Source organism: Bos taurus, chromosome 5 (genome assembly GCF_002263795.3).
Source record: "Bos taurus isolate L1 Dominette 01449 registration number 42190680 breed Hereford chromosome 5, ARS-UCD2.0, whole genome shotgun sequence".
Taxonomy (NCBI): Eukaryota; Metazoa; Chordata; class Mammalia; order Artiodactyla; family Bovidae; genus Bos; species Bos taurus.
This window is the reverse complement of record NC_037332.1, coordinates 102,574,262-102,597,535: the sequence shown is the minus strand read 5'-3', so window position 1 is coordinate 102,597,535 and position 23,274 is coordinate 102,574,262. Positions and strand designations below refer to the sequence as shown.

General features: G+C 41.0%; 1 protein-coding gene across 2 annotated transcripts in view; it reads left to right on the top strand.

Annotated features, from left to right (window-relative positions):
* The window catches only part of WC1-10 (WC1 isolate CH120), a 49,753-nt gene that overhangs the window by 17,632 nt on the left and 8,847 nt on the right, over positions 1-23,274 (top strand). Inside the window, exons 4-10 of one of the 2 annotated variants that reach the window (XM_059887254.1) lie at positions 14-331; positions 3,447-3,539; positions 3,621-3,935; positions 6,320-6,634; positions 14,673-14,987; positions 18,869-19,177; positions 19,271-19,588. In XM_059887254.1, coding sequence (XP_059743237.1) covers positions 14-331; positions 3,447-3,539; positions 3,621-3,935; positions 6,320-6,634; positions 14,673-14,987; positions 18,869-19,177; positions 19,271-19,588 — 1,983 coding nt within the window. Of the gene's footprint in view, positions 1-13; positions 332-3,446; positions 3,540-3,620; positions 3,936-6,319; positions 6,635-14,672; positions 14,988-18,868; positions 19,178-19,270; positions 19,589-23,274 lie in introns of those variants that run through there. The other variant, XM_024992667.2, reaches the window with a different exon arrangement.

The following is a 23,274-nucleotide window of genomic DNA, read 5'->3' as shown; positions in this document are numbered from 1 at the left end:
CTTCTTCTACCAATGTACACAGAAGTCCGACTCATGACAAACAGTTCCTCTCAGTGTGAGGGGCAGGTGGAGATGAATATTTCTGGACGATGGAGAGCACTCTGTGCCTCCCACTGGAGTATGGCCAATGCCAATGTTGTCTGTCGTCAGCTCAACTGTGGAGTCGCCATCTCCACCCCTAGAGGACCACACTTTGTGGAAGGAAGTGATCAGATCTCAACAGTCCGATTTCACTGTTCTGGGATGGAGTCCTTCCTGTGGAGTTGTCCTGTGACTGTCCTGGGTGGGCCTGACTGTTCCCATGGCAACACGGCCTCTGTGATCTGCTCAGGTAAGAGAGGGTGAAGGGGTACCTGTACTCAGGATGCTCCTGGAGTGAAATGTCCTGTAGAGCAGAGTGACAGGAAACTGGCATCAAAAGTCAGATATTTCATGGTGAAATATGGTTCTTCTCATTGTTCATTCATTTTCCAACTCAGGGCAAGAAGTGGTAAGGGGAAATAATGTATTTTTAAATAACACTATTATTTAAATATAATCATAGAAAATAATGTAAAAGCAGTAAGTGTAGACTTCAGTCATGTACCCAGATCAGCAAAGAGAACATTCCCAGCATCACAGTCACTGTTCATTCCCCATGACTGTGTCTCCCTCCTCTCCAGCTAAAACTGCCTTCCTAACTTTTACTACCATAAAGTGTTTTATTGTTTTTTGAACTGTGTATAAAATTATGCAGTATGTTTTCTTTTGTGTATAACATTGCATCACCATTATATTTGAGATTCATTCATAATGTTGCTTATAGAAGCATTTTATTAATTTTTATTACTGTAGAGTATGTCTTTGAGTGATCACATGACCATGAATTGATCCATTCCACAATAGATAGTAGAGATTTGAGTTGTTTCCTATTCTTGACTATTACAAAAATGATGCTACAACTTACTATGACAATGACTTTGGGTGCAAACATGTTATTTATCTTGTGTGTTTAACTTATGGTCTTTCATTTTCACTTTCTTTATGGTATGGTGTCCTTTGATGAGCCAATCTCTTAATTTTAAGAAATTACTGCTTACTAACTTCTCCCTTTACATTTAATGCTTCTTAAATCCTTTTAAAAGAACTTTGTTTACTCCAAGACCATAAAAACATTCTCCAAGAGTATCTCATAGAAGTTTAATTATTTTTCTCTTGCACAGAATTGTGCATCCCTTTTGCAACTGATATCTATGTAAGTTAAGATCAAGTTTCATATGACATCGAACTGACTCAGAATCTTTTTCTGAAAAGAGTTTTCCCCATTGCAGTGCCACCTTTGTCATAAGAAGAGCATATGTCTGAGTCTTTTTAAAGACTCTCTATTCTATTCCATTGTATCATTTCTCTATCCTTGCACCAATACTCCATTTTCTTAATTATAGTAACTTTATAGTAAGTCTGGATAATTTTAATGTATGAGTTTCTTTATATTATTAACTCTTCTACTTTTGTTGCTTTTTGGTCAACTGTGATGGTCATTCTTGTTCTTTTGTATTTTATTCCAATTTTGGAATCAGATTTTCATTTAAAAAACATATGTATTTATTTGATGGTGTTGGGCATTAGTTGAAGTGTATGGATCTTCATTATATCTTGTGGGATCTTCTGTTATGACATGGACTGCCCAGTTGTGAGGCTCTTGCTGAGATTCTCTGTGGCATGTGGGATCTTAGTTCTTACACCAAGGATTGAACCTGAGTCCTCTGCATTGCATGGTTGATTCTCAGACACTGGACCAGGAGAGACATCCCTCAGCTTGTCATTTTTCATAAAAAAAAAAGCATAAATGTATTTTGTTTGAGATTAGAGTTAATCTACACAGAAATTTGAGGTGATTGACTGATGATGCTGAATCTTCCAATTCATTGGCGATATATATATATATATATATATACACACACACACACACACATATCCCTCCATTCAGTTAGGTCTCAAACTTCTCTCAGAGGTTTTGCTCATTTTCTGCTAGGTTTTTCTCCTAGGCATTTTATGTTTTTGATGTTATAAGTATTACTTTTAGTGGAAGTGTCCTAGGAATGATTTATCTCTGACTTGTTTTTACTTTTCCTTTTTTTTAATTTTAATGTAATTTAAGACTTACAGAAAAGGTGTAAGAATAATATAAGAATCTGGAAGACCTTTAGTTGGATTTCCCAATGTTAGTATTCTGCTTTATTCTCTCCCCCCAATTGACATCTCTATCTCTGTTTCTGTCTTTCATTCTCTGTCCCCCCCCACCACATTTCTCCATGAATATGTAAAATCTTTCTGAATTAAGTTGCAAACATGATGTCTCTTTATCCCTAAAATGCTTCAAGGGATTTCCTTATGTAACCACACTTCAGTCAAGTCATCAGACAACTCCAGCTCCAGATAACATCTAAGTGCAACTACACGAAAGTCTCTAAGACAGAACTGCCAAGTGGGATCTTTCCCAAATTATTTACCCAGGAAGTCTTAAGCAAAATGAAGTATATATTTTTTTGCTTAAGTGGCTAAGTTATATGGGAAAATTTATTATATAGCAATATAACCAGGACACGCTTCCCTGGTGGCTCAGTGGTAAAGAACCCACCCGCTAAGTCAGGAAACACAAGTTCCACCCCTGGGTCTTGAAGATTCCCTGGAGAAAGAAATGGAAACCCACTGCAATATTCTTGCCTGAGAATTCCCATGGACAGAGGATCCTGGTAGACTACAGTCCATATGATCCTTAAAAGTATCAGACATGACTGAGTGACTAAACAACAGCAACAACAACCAGGACACTTATTACATGATCTCTTATTTAGAGACCCACGCATCTTTAAATAGAAGACTATTTGTCCTCTGATCTTCTGTTTACTGTTTCTACCTTATGCCAAGCTAATGTGTTGAAACTCTTACCCTTTATTTCTTAATAGCGGCTGTTAAGTTTTTCAGCTCTAGAATTTTTATCTGTTGTTATTTTGTCAATTTCTTTTGTCAGTTAATTCCAGGAGGCCATTTAAATTCTCCATCAGATAACTCTAGTAGCCGAATAACTTGGGAAATTCTTTCTAATGTCTGTTTCTTCCTGGTTTTCTATGAGATTTCTTTTATATGTGTATTGTTTTTAGTAACAGACATTGTAGATGAAAAAGTGTTAGAATCCCTTTGGGAAAGATTTTATTTTACTTTCCTGTTTATGGATAGATTTAGAGACAAAAGAGCTTATTTAACTTATTCTTAGTGCAATGGTTGGCTGAAACCAATTGTGGCACTGTCAGAAGCAGAACCCTCCCTAGAGAAGGTGAGCCCTAAGATTATGATAACCTTACTGTTACATTGTTTATTTGACTTCATCACTAGGTCATTATTTAGCTTAATTCAATTTCCTGTTCTTCAATCCACCAACCCTCTGATCATTGCTGTTTCTACAGGAAACCAGACCCAGGTGCTGCCCCAGTGCAACGACTCCATGTCTGAACCAGTAGGCTCTGTAGCCTCAAAAGAGAGTGTCCCCTACTGCTCAGGTGAGAGTCCCACAGAACAGAAGATCTTTTCCCCGCCCCCGCCGCCGTCAACGCCCCAATGTCCCATTTCTCTCTCCTCAGATAGCAGACAGCTCCGCCTGGTGGATGGGGGAGGTCCCTGCGCTGGGAGAGTGGAGATCCTGGACCAGGGTTCCTGGGGCACCATCTGTGATGACGGCTGGGACCTGGACGATGCCCGCGTGGTGTGCAGGCAGCTGGGCTGTGGAGAAGCCCTCAATGCCATGGGATCTGCTCACTTTGGGGTGGGATCAGGACCCATCTGGCTGAACAACTTGAACTGCACAGGAAATGAGTCTCACGTGTGGAAGTGCCCTTCCCGGGGCTGGGGGCGGCACGACTGCAGACACAAGCAGGACGCAGGGGTTATCTGCTCAGGTTCGCACTCCACACTGTCCACAGGCTGGGGGAGGGGTGGGGCCCTGGAGGATGGGGGTCTGAGCCCTGAGGGAGAGATGCTGAAAGGACCAGAGAAGATAGCTTCCTCCCTTGGATCCGGTCTTTCCAGCAGACGTAAAGACTAGGTGCTTTCATGTCCTCCTGTAGCAGCGGACCTTCTAGTCCTTTCTTCTCAGCAGAGTTTCCTGGCAGAGCCATTTCTTAGAATTTCCAGTTGAAAGTAGGATTCACCTTGCCTTACATGTGGGAAGAAAATCTTAAGTCCATGGTACTAGTTTCTGTTTGCTTCTGTAATAAATTACCACACAGTGGTTTAAAACAACATATATTTATTGCCTTAGAGTTCTGTAGGGTCGATGTTCAACAGGATCTCCCTCTTGGAATTAAGATTTCAGCAGGGCCACATCACTTCTGAGGCTTTGGTGAAGAATCCCATTTTTTATATCAAGTTTCTTTTCAAACAATTTGCATTCCTTGGCTCATAGCCCCTCTTCATCCATCATCAGACCAGCAATGCTGCACATCTCTAACCATTATCCAGAGTCACACCTCCCTGGAGTTAGAGCCAAGAAAGAGTGCTTCTATTGGTTTGGCCAAAAGGTTCCTTCTTTTTTTCCTGTAAGATGGTCTAGTAACACTTAGTTGTCTTTCACTTCGTTTGAAACAATTTTGTTAGATTGTTTTGTGGCAGCTATCATATCAACATGCATCTTTTAAAAAAAATCAAAATCGGTGAATTTTTGAGTAGCCGTTTTAATATTGAAAACAGAAGGGAAAAAAGCAACATTTTCAGCATATCATGCTTTATTATTTCAAGAAAGGTTAGAAACACAACTGAAATGCAAAACAAATTTGTAGAGTGTATGGAAGTGTGGTGACTGATCACATTCATCAAAAGTGATTTATGAAGTTTTGTGTTGGAGATTTCTCACTGAACAGTACTGCACAGTAGGGTAGACCAGTTGAAGTTGATAGCAATCTAATTGAGATATTACTTGAAGACAATCAATGTTAAACCATGCAAGAGATAGACAACATACTCAAAATATCCAAATCAAGCATTGAAAGTCATTTGTACCAGCTTGGTTATATTAATTGCTTTGATGTTTGAGTTTCACATAAGTGAAAAAAAAAAAAAAAAAAAACCTTCATGGCAGTATTTATACATGAGATTCCCTACTTAAACATAATGAAAACGTTTTGCTTTTAAAACAAATTGTGATGGGTGATGAAAAGTGGATACTGCACAATAATGTGGAATGGAAGAGATTGTGGCACAAGTAAAATGAACCACCACCAACCACACCAAAGGCCAGTCTTCTTCCAAAGAAGGTGATGTTGTGTATGTGGTGGTATTGGAAAGGAGTCCTCTATTAAGAGACTACCTTCCAGAAAACCGAAATATAATTCTAACAAGTACTATTCCCCATTAGACCAACTGAAAGCAGCACTTAATGAAAAACATTCAGAATTAATCCAACAAAAATGCATAATCTTCCATCAGGATAATACAAGATCACATACATCTTTGTAGGCCAGAGAAAAACTGCCACAGTTTGGCTAGTTCTGATTCATCAGCTGTATTTACCAGACATTGCAGTTTCAGCTTTCCATTCATTTAGATCTTTACAAAATTCTCTTAATGGAAAAAATTTAAATTCCCTGGAAGACTATAATACACACTTGGAATAGTTCTTTGCTTGGAAAGATAAAAGTTTTGGGAAGAGGGAATTATGAAGTTGCCTGAAAATGGCAGAAGGTAGTGGAACAAAATGATGAATATGCTGTTCAATAAAGTTCTTGGTGAACATGAAAAATGCCTTTTATTTTTACTTAAAAACCAAAGGAACTTTCTGGCCAACCCAACAAGAATGTGATTAGACTAGGTTTACATAGTTAATCCACAATATTCCAATTCTGAATTAATTAATCTCACCATCCCAAGATTCTTAACCTTAATCACATCTGTGAGATCCCTTTTGTGAGGTAAAGTAATATATTCATGGTTCCAGGGATTTGGATGAGACATCTGAGGGTTCATTATTTTGCCACCTCCCCAATATCATATCACATCCCTTTCAAACTGTCTTAGAGGTTTTGTCAGGAAGCAGAATTCAGCTCCCCTCCCTACAGGTGCCCAGGTTGCTCTTCTTCTCTGTTCATATTCACTACATCATGGTGGTAGAAATGTTTAAAAATATATACACAAATGGACAAAGTCAGATAAAAGGGAGACAACTTTCAGTCTTTGGGTATCTCCTCAGCTGGTTCAGGGATGAATGGCCACTATTTCTGGGAGAGAGGAAAACCAAGAGCACTGAGTGAAGTTTTCACCAGTCCTGATTCCTCCCTTTCGATCTTAGAGTTCCTGGCCCTCAGAATGGTGAGCGAGGATCAGCAGTGTGCTGGGTGGCTGGAAGTTTTCTACAACGGGACCTGGGGCAGTGTCTGCCGAAGCCCCATGGAAGACATCACTGTGTCCATCATCTGCAGTCAGCTTGGCTGTGGGGACAGTGGAAGTCTCAACTCTTCTGTTGCTCTTAGAGAAGGTTCTAGACCCCGGTGGGTAGATGGAATCCAGTGTCGGAACACAGATACTTCTCTCTGGCAGTGTCCTTCTGACCATTGGAATTATACTTCATGCTCTCCAAAGGAGGAAGCCTACATCTCATGTGCAGGTGAATTACTGTATGTTTCTGTGTCTGTCTTAAACCCATAGAATGATAATAGTGAGATTTTATTTTTTCATATTTAAGTAATTAATTTATCATGGGTCCACAAAATGAAGCTAAGACCAGTAGAGTTAAGTCACTCAATGGTGTCCAACTCCTTGCAACTCATTGGACTGAAGCTTGCCAGGCTTCCCTGTCCATCACCAACTTCCGGAGCCTACTCAAACTCATGTCCATCGTGTCAGAGATGCCATCCAGTCATCTCATCCTCTGTCATCCCCTTCTCTTCCAGCCTTCAATCTTTCCCAGCATCAGGGTTTTTTCTAATGAATCAGTTCTTCACATCAGGTAGCCAAAGTATTTGATTTTCAGCTTCAGCATCATTCCTTCCAATGAATATTCAGAACTCATTTCCTTTAGGATGGACAGTTTGGATCTTCTTGCTATTCAAGCGACTCTCAAGAGTCTTCTCCAACAGCACAGTTCAAAAGCATCAATTCTTCAGTACTCAGCTTTCTTACATTCCAACTCTCACATCCATATGTGAATACTGGGAAAACCATAGCTTTGACTGAATGGACTTTTGTTGGTAAAGTAATGTCTCTGCTTTTTAATATGCTGTCTAGGTTGGTCATAGCTTTTCTTCCAAGGAGCAAGCATCTTTTAGCTTCATGGCTGCAGTCACCATCTGCAGTGATTTTGGAGCCTCCCAAAATAAAGTCAGCCACTGTTTCCATTGTTTCCCTATCTATTTGCCATGAAGTGATGGGACCAGATGCCATGATCCTAGTTTTCTGAATGCTGAGTTTTAAGCCAACTTTTTCACTCTCTTCTTTAACTTTCAAGAGGCTCTTTAGTTCGTCTTTGCTTTCTGCCACTTTTTCACTCTCTTCTTTCACTTTCAAGAGGCTCTTTAGTTCGTCTTTGCTTTCTGCCATAAGGGTCATGTCATCTGTGTATCTGAAGTTATTGATATTTTCCTCGCAATCTTGATTCCAGCTTGTGTTTCTTCCTGCCTGGCATTTCACATTATGTATTCTGCATATAAGTTAAATAAGCAGGGTGACAATATACAGCCTTGATGTACTCCTTTCCCTATTTGGAACCAGTCTGTTCCATGTCCAATTCTAACTGTTGCTTCTTCACCTGCATATAGATTTCTCAGGAGGCAGGTCAGGTGGTATGGTATTCCCATCTCTTTAAGAATTTTCCACAATTTGTTGTGATACACACAGTCAAAGGCTTTGGCATAGTCAATAAAACAGAAACAGATGTTTTTCTGGAACTCTCGTGCTTTTTTGATGATCCAATGGATGTTGAAAGTTTGATCTCTGGTTCCTCTGCCTTTTATAAATCCAGCTTGAACATCTGGAAGTTCACGATTCATGTACTGTTCAAGCCTGGATTGAAAAAATTTGTGCATTACTTTGCTAGGGTGTGAGATGAGTGCAATTGTAGTTTGAACATTTTTTGGCATTGCCTTTCTTTGGGATTGGAATGTTGACTGATCTTTTCCAGTCCTGTGGCCACTGCTGAGTTTTCCAAATTTGCTGGCATATTGAGTGAAGCACTTTCACAGCATCATCTTTCAGGATTTGAAATAGCTCAAGTGGAATTTCATCACCTCCACTAGCTTTTTTCATAGTGATGCTTCCTAAGGGCCACTTTGGATTCCAGGATGTCTGGTTCTAGGTGAGTGATCACACCATTGTGGTTTTCTGGGTCATGAATGTCTTTTTCATATAGTTCTTCTGTGTATTCTTGTCACCTCTTCTTAATATCTTCTGCTTCTGTCAGGTCCAGTGCTTTCTCTTGGCAGATGGTCGACACTGAAATCAGATTGATAATATTCTTTGCAGCCAAAGATGGAGAAGCTCTGTACTGTCAGCAAAAACAAGACCAGGAGCTGACTGTGGCTCAGATCATGAACTCCTTATTGCCAAATTCAGACTGAAATTGAAGAAAGTGGAGAAAACCACTAGACCATTTAGGTATGATCTAAATCAAATCCCTTATAACTATACAGTTGAAGTAAGAAATAGATTTAAGGGACCAGATGTGAAAGACAGAGTGCTTGATGAACTATGGATGGAGGTTTGTGACATTGTACAGGAGACAGAAATCAAGACCATCCCCATGGAAAAGAAATGCAAAAAATCAAAATGGCTGTCTGGGGAGGCCTTACAAAAGCTGTGAAAAGAACAGAAGTGAAAAGCAAATAAGAAAAGAAAAGATATACCCATTTGATTGCAGAGTTCCAAATAATAGCAAGGAGAGATAAGAAAGCCTTCCTCAGTGATCAATGCAAAGAAATAGAGGAAAACAACAGAATGGGAAAGACTAGAGATCTCTTCAAGAAAATTAGAGATACCAAGGGAACATTTCATGCAAAGATGGGCTCAATAAAGGACAGAAATGGTAGGGACCTAACAGAAGCAGAAGATATTAAGAAGAGGTGGCAAGAATACACAGAAGAACTGTACAAAAAAGATCTTCATGACCCAGATAATCACCATGGTGTGATCACTCACCTTAGCCAGACATCTTAGAATGTGAAGTCAAGTGGGCCTTAGGAAGCATCACTATGAACAAAGCTAGTGAAGGTGATGGAATTCTGGTTGAGCTATTTCAAATCCTAAAAGATGATGTTGTTAAAGTGCTGCACTCAATATGTCAGCAAATTTGGAAAACTCAGCAGTGGCCACAGTACTGGAAAAGGTCAGTTTTCCTTCCAATCCCAAAGAAAGGCAATGCCAAAGAATGCTCAAACTACCACACAATTACACTTGTCTCACACACTGGTAAAGTAATGCTTAAAATTCTCCAAGCCAGGCTTCTGCAATACATGAACTGTGAACTTCCAGATGTTCCAGCTGGATTTAGAAAAGGCAGGGGAACAAGAGATCAAATTGCCAACATCCGCTGGATCATTGAAAAAGCAAGAGAGTTCCAGGAAAACATCTATTTCTGCTTTATTGACTATGCCAAAGCCTTTGACTGTGTGGATCACAATAAACTGTGGAAAATTCTGAAAGAGATGGGAATACCAGACCACCTAACCTGCCTCCTGAGAAATCTGCATGCAGGTCAAGAAGCAACAGTTAGAACTGGACATGGAACAACAGACTGGTTCCAAATAGAGAAAGGAGTAGGTCAAGGCTGTATATTGTCATCCCGCTTATTTAACTTATATGCAGAGTGCATCATGAGAAATGCCAGGCTGGAAGAAGCACAAGCTGGAATCAAGATTGCCAGGAGAAATATCAATAACCTCAGATATGCATATGGCACTGCTCTTATGGCAGAAAGTGAAGAGGAACTAAAAAGCCTCTTGATGAAAGTGAAAGAGGAGAGTGAAAAAGTTGGCTTGAAGCTCAACATTCAAAAAACGAAGATCATGGCATCCGGTCCCATCACTTCATGTGAAATAGATGGGGAAACAGTGAAAACAGTGGCTGACTTTATTTTTCTGGGCTCCAAAATCACTGCAGATGGTGACTGCAGCCATGAAATTAAAAGACACTTGCTCCTTGGAAGGAAAGTTATGACTAACTTAGACAGCATATTAAAAAGCAGAGACATTACTTTGTCAACAAAGGTCCGTCTAGTCAAGGCTATGGTTTTTCCAGTGATCATGTATGGATGTGGGAGTTGGACTATAAAGAAAGCTGAGCACTGAAGAATTGATGTTTTTGAACTGTGGTGTTGGAGAAGACTCTTGGGAGTCCCTTGGACTGCAAGGAGATCCAACCAGTCTATCCTAAAGGAGATCAGTCCTGGGTGTTCACTGGTAGGACTGATGTTGAAGCTGTAACTCCAATACTTTGGCCACCTAATATGAAGAGCTGACTCATTTGAAAAGACCCTGATGCTGAAAGATTGAGGGCAGGAGGATAAGGGGATGATAGAGGATGGGATGGTTGGATGGCTTCCCCTACTCAATGGACATGGGTTTGGGTGGACTCCGGGAGTTGGTGATGGACAGGGAGGCCTGGCATGCTGCAATTTTGGGCTGCAAAGAGTTGTACAGGACTGAGTGACTAAAGTGACTGACTGTTAGTTCCATACCATTTCTGTCTTTATTGTGCTCATCTTTGCATGAAATATTCCCTTAGTGTCTCTAATTTTCTTGAAGAAATCTCTAGTCCTTCCCATCATATTGTTTTCCTCTATTTCTTTGCACTGATCACTGAGGAAGACTTTCTTATCTCTCCTTGCTATTCTTTGGAACTCTTCATTCAAATAGGTATATCTTTCCTTTTCTCCTTTGCTTTTTGTTTCTCTTCTTTTCACAGCTATTTGTAAGGCCTCCTCAGACAGTCATTTTGCTTTTTTGCATTCCTTTTTCTTGGGGATGGTCTTGATCATTACCTTCTGTACAATGTCACAAACTTCCACCCATAGTTCTCTGAAGAACTCCGTCTATCAGATCTAATCCCTTGAATCTGTTTGTCACTTCTACTTTATAATCATAAGGGATTTGATTTAGATCATACCTGAATTGTCTAGTCATTTTCCCTACTGGGACTGAGCCAGAACTGTGTCTAAGTGTCTCCTGTGGAGGTGCAGGTCAGCAGTGCCCTGCTGCAGTGGCTCTGGGTGCAGCAGACCTGGGTATGGCATAAGCCCTCTTGGAGAAGGTCACCATTACCCTACCATAGAACCACCAGAAATTACACAGGCTGGAGAAACAGACTCTTAGAAGGGACAAACAAAACCTGTGTGCACCAGGACCCAGGAGAAAGGAGCAGTGACCCCACAAGAGACTGATTCAGACATGCCCATGAGTGTCCAGGAGTCTTCAGCAGAGGCATGGGTCAGTGATGGCCTACTTCAAGGTCAGAGGCACTGAGTGCAGCAGTGAGTGCAGGGACCTTTTGAAGCAGGTCACCATTATCTTCATTACCTCCACCATAGTTTGGCCTCAGGTGAAGCAACAGGAAGGAAACAGCCCCACCCATCAACAGCAAATTGGATGAAAGATTTACTGAACATGGCCCCACCCATCAGAACAAGACCCAGTTTCCCCCTCAGTCAGTCTCTCCCATCAGGAAGCTTCCACAAGCCTCTTATCCCTATCCATCAGAGGGCAGACAGGATGAAAACTACAATCAAAGAAAACTAACCAAACCAATCACATGAACCAGAGCCTTGTCTAGCTCTATGAAACTATGAGCTATGCCGGGTAGGGCCACCCAAGATTGACAGGTCATGGTTGGAGAGTTCTGACAAAACATGGTCCACTGGAGAAGGGAATGGCAAACCACTTCAGTATTCTTGCCTTGTGAACCCCATGAACAGTATGAAAAGGCAAAAAGGTATGACACTGAAAGATGAACTCCCCAGGTTTGTAGGTGGCCAATATGCTACTGGAGAAGTGTGAAGAAATAACTCCAGAAAGAATGAAGAGACAGAGCCAAAAGAAAACAACACCCAGTTGTGATGTGATGGGAGATGGAAGTAAAGTTCAATGCTGTAAAGAGCAATATTGCATAGGAACCTGGAATGTTAGGTCCATGAATCAGGGCAAATTGGAAATGGTCAAACAGGAGATGGCAAGAGTGAACATCAACATTTTAGGAATCAGTGAACTAAAATGAACTGGAATGGGTGAATTTAACTCAGAAGTTAAGATGGAAATTTAATCCACATGTTCCAACACTATTTTTAAAAATTTGCAGTTGACATATAATTCACATAACAGTATTAATATTAGTTGCAGGTGTACAACATAATGTTTATGTATTTGTACATACTGGAAAATGTTGACTAGCCTAAGGATAGTATAGCTACCAGCTTTTCAATGTTTATTTTTGACTGTGCTGTATCTTCCTTGCTGCACACAGTCTTTCTCTAGTTGTGCTGTTCAGATTTCTTTTGTAGTGCAGCACTGGCTCCAGGGCACGAGGGCTTCAGTAGTTGGTGCACACAGGCTCAGTAGTTCTGGTCTGAGGGCTCCAGAGCACAGGCTTAGTAATTGTGGCACACAGTCTTAGTTGCCCTGTGGCATGTGGGATCTTCTTGGGCCAGAGATCAAACCAGTGTCCCCTGCATTGCAAGGTGGATTCTTAACCACTGGACCACTAGGGAAGCCCTTACTTTTTTCTTGTTATGAGAACTTCTAAGGTGTACTTTGTCACCAACTTTCTAATATAAGATACAGTATTAACCCCAGTGATGCTAGTGGTAAAGAATCCCCTTCAATGCAGGAGACATAAGAGACGTGGGTTCCCTCCCTGGGTTGTGAAGATCCCCTGGAGGAGGAAATGGCAACCCTACTCCAGTATTCTTGCCTGGGAAATCCCATGGATAGAGAAGCCTCTCAAGCTACAGTCCATGGGTCACAAACAGATGGACAACTCTTTTCCACTTCATGGACTGTAGCCTGCCAGGCTCTTCTATCCATGAGATTTCCCAGGCAAGAATACTGGAGTGGGTTGCTATTTCCTTCTCCAGGGGATCTTCCTGACCCAGGGGTCAAACCTGCATCTACTGCATTTCTAGCAGATTCCTTACCACTGAGCCACTGGGGAAATCCAACAATGCTTACCTAATAGCAATGCTGTGTGGTAAATTAAATTTATTTTTAATATGCACTATTTATTATCACAAAACATTACCTTTAATTTATATTTGCTTTACTATTAATATCTCACTGACTAGCATGAAGCTAAAGGACTCCTATTTCATGAATTTTATTCATCTACACATTCATTCAATAAATACTTATTAAGCAACTATCATGGTGTTTAGAAAAGGTTCTCCATATACATACTAGTTGAATCTTGTCGAATGAGTGCATACAATATGTAGGCACTCTCCTAATAGAATCACAGGGTAAATAAGATATGCAAAGTCCTTCCTCTAGTGAAACTTTAATTCAGGTAGGGATGCGTGTATGTGTGTGTACACATTTGTAGATGTCTGTATGTCTGTTTTTATATTTGTTATTAGATGCAGGTAGTGAAAAACCAGTAAATATTTAAAATTATTTTAGAAGACTTTATGATAGCTTTCATTACCATTTTTATTTTTCTCTAGAATGTTTAAATTTTTCTTTTTTATTTATCAATCAGTTCAGTCACTAAGTCCTGTCTGACTCTTTGGGACCTCATGGACTGCAGCATGCCAGGCTTCCCTGCCCATCACCAACTCCCAGAGCTTGCTCAAACTCATATCCATTGAGTCGGTGATACCATCCAACCATCTTATCCTCTGTCATCCCCTTTTCCTCCTGCATTCAATCTTTCCCAGCATCAAGGTCTTTTCCAATGAGTCAGTTCTTCCCATCAGGTGGTCAAAGTATTGGAGTTTCAGCTTCAGCATCAGTCTTTCCAATGAATATTCAGGACTGATTTCCTTTACGATTGACTGGATATCCTTGCAGTCCAAGGGACTCTCAAGAGTATTCTCCAACACCACAGTTCAAAAGCATCAATTCTTCGGTGTTCAGCTTTGTTTATAGTCCATATCTCACATCCATACATGACTATTGGAAAAACCATAACTTTGACTAGATAGACCTTTGTCTGGCTTCCCTGGTGGCTCAGTGTTAAAGGATCTACCTGCCCGTGCAGGAGATGCCTGATTGATCAATGGGCTGGGAAGATCCCCTGGAGAAAGAAATGGCGACTTACTCCAGTATTCTTGCCTGGGAAATCCCATGGATAGAGAAGCCTGGCAGACTACTGTCCATACAGTCGCAAAAGAGTTGGAAACGACTTGGTGACTCAAAAACAATAATGCAGAACTCAACAAATCAGAAGGTTAATACCAATAGGACTTGGGTAACATCATCTGTCTCACACTACTCAGTAGAGTAATATTTCCTATTTTTGCCCATTTTCAACCTTATTATTCTCATTGCTGCTATAAGATACCAGACCCAGGTGCTTGCCGGAGTGCAAAAACTCTGTGTCTCAATCAGCAGGCTCTGCAGCCTCAAAGGAGACTCAAGACCAGAAGACTCTTCTCATCTCCACCACCCTATCCCAGGTCCCTACGCCCCTGTCAACCCCCCATTGTCTTATTTCTCTCTCCTTAGGCAGCAGACAGCTCCGCCTAGTGGACGGAGGCGGTCCCTGCACCGGGAGAGTGGAGATCCTTGACCAGGGCTCCTGGGGCACCATCTGTGATGACGGCTGGGACCTGGAAGATGCCCGCGTGGTGTGCAGGCAGCTGGGCTGTGGAGAAGCCCTCAATGCCTTGCAATTTGCTGAATTAGGTCAGGGATCAGGGCCCATCTGGCTGGATGAACTGAACTGCGGAGGAAAGGAGTCCCACGTGTGGAGGTGCCCTTCCCAGGGCTGGGGGCGGCACGACTGTGGGCATAAAGAGGATGCTGGGGTCGTCTGCTCAGGTACGGTCAGTGCATTGCCCATGGGCTGAGAAGGTAGAAAGTTCCAAGGAAGTTGGTGTCTGATCACCTGGCGATAGAAGATGACTGAGTTAGATAGGTCTAAGACATCTACCCATCCTCCCTGAGGGCACATTTATCTCTGAGTGATGGGCTTCACTACTTTCCTCTTGTCTGTCTCTGATATTTCTTCTCCAGTGATCTTACCTGACAGAGTTTACTCTATTATTTCCAATTATAATTGATCCTCATAATTTTTTATATAATTTTTGGAAGAGTGAAATACTTGCAAATCACCACTCACAGACCCCTTTGCACAGTGAACCCATAGGAGGGAGGGACAAGAATGAGGGTGCACCTCCCTGGGTGGAGTTGTTTTGGTAGTTACCCCATGACACGCTATTTTGCACTAGGTCAGTAGGAGTGGAGGCACAGGGGATATCATTAAACAAGTCAGAAAGCAATTTATGGATTTATGCCAAGTTTCAAGTCTCCTTTACAAATTTAAATGTAAATATTCATAGCCATTTGGCTGGTAGGACCAGAGAACTGTCCTGAGTTCTGGTGAAATGAATTTCTCTGGTGAAATGCTCTGAGTCATAGCTTCTCCTTCCATTGTTATTAGAAAAGATTCTTTATCCATGTTTTCTTTTAAAACATCTGCCTAAACCAAACTTTGAAAGAACACTTAGCCATGTACTGACACATCAAAGGTGAAGGTAATGAAATATTGATTCTGTGTTTTATAGTAAGAGATTATATAGTTTACACCTAATGATTTCAGTGATATAAGAGAATTGCACTTGGGAGTTTATTTGACAGGAATAGAAGTAAGGGGACAAGCTGGAAGAGAATTATCATAGCTTGGAGGGATGGAAGGGCAATGGGAGCTGACAAAGGCACCTGTGAAGTACTCTGAGCAGCACTGAGGGTCCAGGTGTGGTGTGGAGGATGCTACGTGTGCCTAAGGACACAGGATGTCTGTACAGCAAGAGACCAGACAAGGATAAATCTGACCACAGTTTCATTTTGCCTTTGTTTCAGTTGATTCATACAAATAAATGGCCCTCTGAAAGGGCAGTTTCCCTTTCTTTGATTATCCAAGTCTCTCATAAACATTTTGGAGGGCTTTAAACTGTCTACTTGTTTTTCTCCTGCACTTCTAAAAAGATAAGGGCATTGTTTTATTGTGATTTACTTCCCAACATCGGTCAAAATTCATGAATATAACAGACTCTAAAAAGGTGCTTGTATTTGTAATAAACCATATGAAAATAGATTCTCAATATTGCCTTCAAATAACATCCTCCTACTTAAATATCAGACCTCTGGAAAGAATTCAGATATGACTCCCTTGTAGCCTCTCCTCTCTCTCCGTTTCATTTCCCAATCAGAGAGTCTATTACTGGGCCTCTATGGACCCATTCTCCTTGGCCTTTGCTGCACCTTGATGGAAAGATCACACTGATCCCCTCTGGCTTTCAGAGGGGAATGGGCAGCCCAAGGGTCCAGGGCAGATCCGGTCTTCCAGGAAGATACTTGATCTTTGTGGATTTCTGAGAGGCCACATCCCTCACCCAACAAGGATATTTCCTACACCTCAGGCCACACAGTGCTCTGTTCCAGTCAAACCAGTAGGAGTTCAGAATGATGAGTGAAGAGCCAGAGGGTCCAGGGTTAGTTGAGGCTAAAGGTCAGAGGGCTGAGAGTTGGTCTGGAGGCAGATGCATCACAGCTACAGGGAGAAGAGAGGAGGCCACCTTGGTCAGAGGGAGAGAAATAAGGATGTGATCTACATGAACAATGTTGAAAATCCACCTGGTCCCTCATGCTCTCATGGTTCCCTGGATAAAATCCAGCCCCAAAGCTATAACAGTGAGATAGCCTTTGGGACAAAGGGCCCTAAGCAGAAGCTGAGGTACAGAAAATCAGGGCTCTCCCAGGCTCAGGCATAGGTGCAGAGAGAATCCTTTCCTGACAACCTGGCCCCTGAGGTCCCTCCTATGGCTCAGGTTGATGTCTCTTTTGCAAATGGACTAAGCCTGGAAAATGAGGGCCAAAAAGTGTTTCAGCACTATTTATTGAGCAGTCTATCTTCTCTAGTGATATAAAGTATCACCTTCTTCAAATACTAAATTTCTGTGCGTGTATGTCTTTGTGTCTGTTAGATATTTATATTCTGCCCCATTCTCTCTATTGTTATATAAGAACATGGTTGGTTTTATTATTTTTAATAACTTAGCCCCTCACATCATCCTTCTAGTTCATAAATTTTCTTGCAATGTTCACACACTTACTTTTCCATTTGAAATCAAATATAAAGTAAAAAAGAAATAATAATAATTTGTCTTGGGAGACTATCCTGATGTGTATGACTTTGTTCTGAATATATTTGAGTGTCTAACATGTGTCAGGCTATCTACAATAACATGTAAGCAATATTTGTTCTTTCTAAATTCATAATGTGGTGGGATCAATACAGAAACTAACAAGGTGTTGAGTAAAAATTATTTAATTAGAAAGAGTAGACTGTGACTGAACTCCCCATCAGACCAGTTTGATCTCTTTCAGTTTTGTACTCCATCCACTCCCAGTTTAACCTACCACACACCCCACCCACACTCCACTCCTACAGATGTTCTTCCCTTTCAGAGTCTCCTTTCCATCCATTTGTAGCTTTTAAGATTGTTCTCTTGTCTGCAGTGGGTAAAATGGGAAAGGGTAGCAGGGTTAGGTGGCCAGATGGGAGGAGCACAGTGGATAAAATCTGTCAAAAACTTGGACAAATATTTTCCTCAAGTCTGTCTATCTTTCATCCATATTGAGGTTTTTGCATTTGGAAATCTCTAAATTACAAATGGCTTGTTTGCTCTCTGCTCTCTTTCTCTCCCTCTCCTTTTTTTTACTGCATGCTAGCCATTTCTCAAGAATCCAAATAAGAAAGGAAAACACAGTTAGCATATATGTAGGATTAAAACACATTAAATTATCATCATCTCTTAGTATTTGCTAAGATTCCCATGTCTTAGATCCCCATGTCTAGTAGAAAGTAATAAAACTCAGCTGATTTGCATATTCCCACTGAAAACTCATTCTCTCCCTTGATAAATCCTAGTCTTTCAAGAAAGATGGCTAGGACCAGCCCGTCCCTCTTCTATAACTCTCTGAACTTTCTTAATATTCAGACTCATCTATGGACAACTTTTCACAATCAAGTCACCTAAGAAATTCTGGGAATCTTTCACCATCAAGAATTATGAGAAATATATGTGAAATCATAATAGACTTGTTATAATATACAAAAATCATAATAGACTTGTAGACTTGGTATGATGTCTAGCTTTCCTCCCGTGAGCCGTAAGTCTGTCTACAGTCTAGCCTGAATTAACAGATATCCCGCTATGAGGTTCCCTGTCTTCAGTGACTTGATTATTGGCTCCTGAGAGAAAACTGGCCAGAATTCTAGCTCCAGAAATCTCAGATGGCTTTCTAACCTTGTCTGGCTCTTAGTCCTCTAAACTACTGAATCCCATAAACCTACTTCACTCTGGGTTAGTTCAGCTCTGTGCTCCAGTCTGATGCCTGCTGCAGTGCAGTTTCCTTGGGTCTTGTTGTTTCCAGGCCCCTAGATGAGGAATTCTCATCCTAATCAACCTCAAAATATACATTCTTACTGACTGCAAATTTTTCTGGCTTTCTTTTCATAAACTTGCTCATGAAAATACTAATACAATTCTGACACTAACTGTCAAATTCTCTCTTCATGCCCCACTCCCAGAGATGAAACGCTTTCACATCCTTGCCTATGATGTGCTGTTTCCAATGCCAAGCAAGGACTATGAACACTCACAGGGTTTGTTGCTGCTGTTGATTGTTATCCTTAGGATTTGTGCGTCTGGCTGGAGGAGAAGGACTCTGCTCAGGTCGAGTAGAAGTGCATTCTGGAGAAGACTGGACCCCAGTGTCTGATGGAAACTTCACACTTCCCACTGCCCAGGTCATCTGTGCAGAGCTGGGATGTGGCAAGGCTGTGTCTGTCCTGGGACACATGCCTTTCAAGGAGTCTGATGGCCGGGTCTGGGCTGAAGAGTTCAGGTGTGAGGGGGAGGAGCCTAAGCTTTGGTCCTGCCCCAGAGTGCCCTGTCCAGGGGGCACGTGTCACCACAGTGGAGTTGCTCAGGTTGTCTGTTCAGGTGAGATGTAGGTTGGGACTTAACCTCCTTGCACACTCTGTTCAGGTTTTTTAAAAAATGAGACTTTGCTGACATTCTGTCTTCTTCTACCAGTGTATGCAGAAGCTCGGCTCGTGACAAATGGCTCCTCTTGGTGTGAGGGGCAGGTGGAGATGAACATTTCTGGACGATGGATAGCGCTCTGTGCCTCCCACTGGAGTCTGGCCAACGCCAATGTTGTCTGTCGTCAGCTTGGCTGTGGAGTTGCCATCTCCACCCCTAGAGGACCACGCTTTGTAGAAGGAGGAGATCAGATCTCAACAGTCCGATTTCACTGCTCAGGGGCTGAGTCCTTCTTATGGATGTGCCCTGTGACTGCCCTGGGTGGCCTTGACTGTTCCCATGGTAACACGGCCTATGCAATCTGCTCAGGTAAAAGAGGAGGGGAAAGGCTGCTGGTACTCGTGGAGTGAAATGTTCCCAAGAGCAGAAAGTGAGGGAAACCTGGCTTCAAAAATCAGATATTTCATGGTGAAATATACTTCTTCTCATTGTTCATTCATTTTTCAGGTCAGGGCAAGAAGTGTGAAGGGGAATAATATATTTTTAAGCAGCATTATTATTTACAAATAATCATAGAAAACAATGTACCAGCAATAAGTGTAGACCTCAGTCATGATCCCCAGCCCAGATAAGCCAAGAGAACATTCCCGGCACTACAGAGTCACTGTTGCCTCCCAGTAACTCTGTCCTGTGTCCTCTCCAGTGAAAACAGTTTAACTTTTACTACCATAGAATATTCACTGGAAGGACTGATGCTGAAGCTGAAGTTCCAGTATTTTGGTCATCTGATGTGAACAGATGACTCGTTGGGAAAGTCTCTGAAGCTGGGAAAGATTGAGGGCAGAAGGAGAAGAGGGTGTCAGAGGATGAGATGACTGGATGTCATTACTGATGCAATGAACATGAACTTGGACAAACTCCAGGAGATGGTGAGGGACAGGGAGGCCTGGCATGCTGCAGTCCATGGGGTCGCAAAGGTTGGGCATGACTGGGCAGTTGGACAACAACAATAACAACAACCATAGGATATTTTAGTGATTTTTGAACTTTATATAAAATCATGCAGTATGTTTTCTTGTGTGTCTGACTTCTTTGACTCAACATTATGTTTGGGATTCACTCATGATGTTGTTTATAGCAGCTGACTATTCATTTTTATTACTGTAGAGTAGTTCTTTGAATGATCACATGACAATATACTGATCCATTTGACTGATGGTAGAGATTTGAATTGTTTCCTGTCCTTGACTATTACAAATCTGATGCCACAACTTACCATGACAATGACTTTGGGTGAAAATCTATGCTATTTATTTAATCCTTGGTCTTTTATTTTCATTTTCTTAATGGTACTGTGTCCTTAGATGAGCGAAGTTCTTAATCTTAAGGAAATATAACTTACTAGTTTTTCCCGGTATATTTAGTACTTCTTATATCCTTTTGAAAAGAACTTTGCTTACTCCAAGACCATAAAAACATTCTTCAATAGTGTCTTATAGAAGTTTACTTTTCTCTTGAATATAATTGTATATTCCTTCTGAGATTGATACCTATGTAAGATAAGGGTCACATTTCATACTGACATCTAATTGACTCAGAATCTTTTTCTGAAAAGATTTTTGTCTCCACTGTGTGCCACCTTTGCCATAAGGAGAAGGGCATGTGTGTCTAAGCCTTTTTTTAGACTCTCTGTTCTATTCCATTGTATCATTTGTCTATCCTTGCACAAACACTATATTTTCTTAATTATTGTAATTTTATAGTAAGTTTGGGTAATTTTAATTCACAAGAGTTCAGTTCAATTCAGTTCAGTCACTCAATCATGTCCGACTCTTTGTGACCCCATGAATCACAGCACACCAGGCCTCCCTGTCCATCAACAACTCCCGGAGTTTACTCAAACTTATGTCCATCGAGTTGGTGATGCAATCCAGCCATCTCATCCTCTGTCATCCCCTTCTCCTTCTGCCCCCAATACCTCCCAGCATCAGAGTCTTTTCCAATGAGTTAACTCTTCACATGAGGTGGCCAAAGTACTGGAGTTTCAGCTTTAGCATCATTCCAAAGAATACCCAGGACTGATCTCCTTTAGGATGGACTGGTTGAATCTCCTTGCAGTCCAAGGGACTCTCAAGAGTCTTCTCCAACATCACAGTTCAAAGCATCAGTTCTTTGGCACTCAGCTTTCTTCACAGTCCAACTCTCACATCCATACATGACTACTGGAAAAACCATAGTCTTGACTAGACGGACCTTTGTTGGCAAAGTAATGTCTCCACTTTTGAATATGCTACCTAGGTTGGTCATAACTTTCCTTCCAAGGAGTAAGCGTCTTCTGATTTCATGGCTACAGTCACCATCTGCAGTGATTTTGGAGCCCCCCAAAATAAAGTCTGACACCATTTCCACTGTTTCCCCATCTATTTGCCATGAAGTGATGGACCAGATGCCATGATCTTAGTTTTCTGAATGTTGAGCTTCAAGCCAACTTTTTCACTCTCCTTTTTCACCTTCATCAAGAGGCTTTTTAGTTCCTCTTCACCTTCTGCCATAACGGTGGTGTCATTTGCATATCTGAGGTTATTGATATTTCTCCCGACAATCTTAATTCCAGCTTATGCTTCTTCCAGCCCAGCGTTTCTCATGATGTACTCTGCATATAAGTTAAATAAGAGTTACTTTATATTAACTAACTATGTTGTTTTTCTTGCCAACTGTGTTGGTCATTCTTGGCCTTTTACGTTTTAAAAGAATTTTTGAAATTAGTTTGTTATTTTTCACCAAAAGAAACTTCATAAATGTATTTTGATTGAGATTATATTTAATCTACCAGAAATTTGAGGATGATTGACTTTGAGACGTTTGAGTCTCCCAATTCACTGACATGACATATCCCTCCTTTCAGTTAGGTCTATCAGAGGTTTTGCCCATTTTTTACTAGATTTTCTCCTAGGTGTTTCACTTTTTTGAAATTATTTATATTTCTTTTAGTGAAAGTATCCTAGGAATTAATTCTTTCTGACTTATTTTCACCTTTTAATTTTTTTTATTTTGACCTAATTTGAGACCTGAAAGTTGCAAAAATAATATAAAAATTCCAAATGACATTTACCTGGATCTCCCAATATTAGTATTTTGCTGTAATCTTCCTCTCTTTCTCTCTCTGTCTCCCTCCTGCCCCATTTCTCCATAAATATGTAAAGTCTTTCTGAATTAGGTTGCAGTCATGATGTCCTTTTATCCCTAGAATAATTCAAGAAATTTCCTTATTAACCAAAGTGCAGTCAAGTCCTCAGCTGACTTCAACCCCAGATGACATCTAAATGCAACTACATGAAAAATCCCAAGACACAACTGCCAAGTTGAGTCTTTCTCAAATAACTGACCCAGGAAGGCTTAAGAAAATGAAGAGTGTGGGTACACACACACACACACACACACACACATATCTATTGCTTCAGAGGCTGTTTTTATAATTTGTTATACAGCAGTGTAATTGGGACACTTACTATGTGGCCTGCCTTTCTAAATAGAGGTCTATTTGTCCTATGACCTTCCACTTTATTGATTCTCCCTTATGCTGAGCTAATGTGCTGATATGCTAATTCTGTAGTTCTTAATTTCAACTAGTAAGTTTTTCAGCTCTAGAATTTTTATTTGTTTTTGTTATCATTATTTGTTTTTTTCCATCAGGGTGCACATTTTGTCAGTTAATTCCATGAGCACCTTAATCAAGGCTCTTTAAATTCTCTGTCAAGTAACTCTAGTAGCTGAGTATCCTGGGGAATTGTTTCTAATGTCTACATTTCCTCTTGGTTTCTCATGAGATCTATTTTCAATAAATATTTTAAAAATACAGACATTGTAGATGACAAATTGTAGAAATACTTCAGAAAGTGTTTTATTTTGCTTCTTCTATTTAGGGATAGATTTAGGGACAGATAGATTTAGGGCTTCCCTGGTGGCTCAGAGGTTAAAGCGTCTGCCTGCAATGTGGGAGACCTGGGTTTGATCCCTGGGTCTGGAAGATCCCCTGGAGAAGGAAATGGCAACCC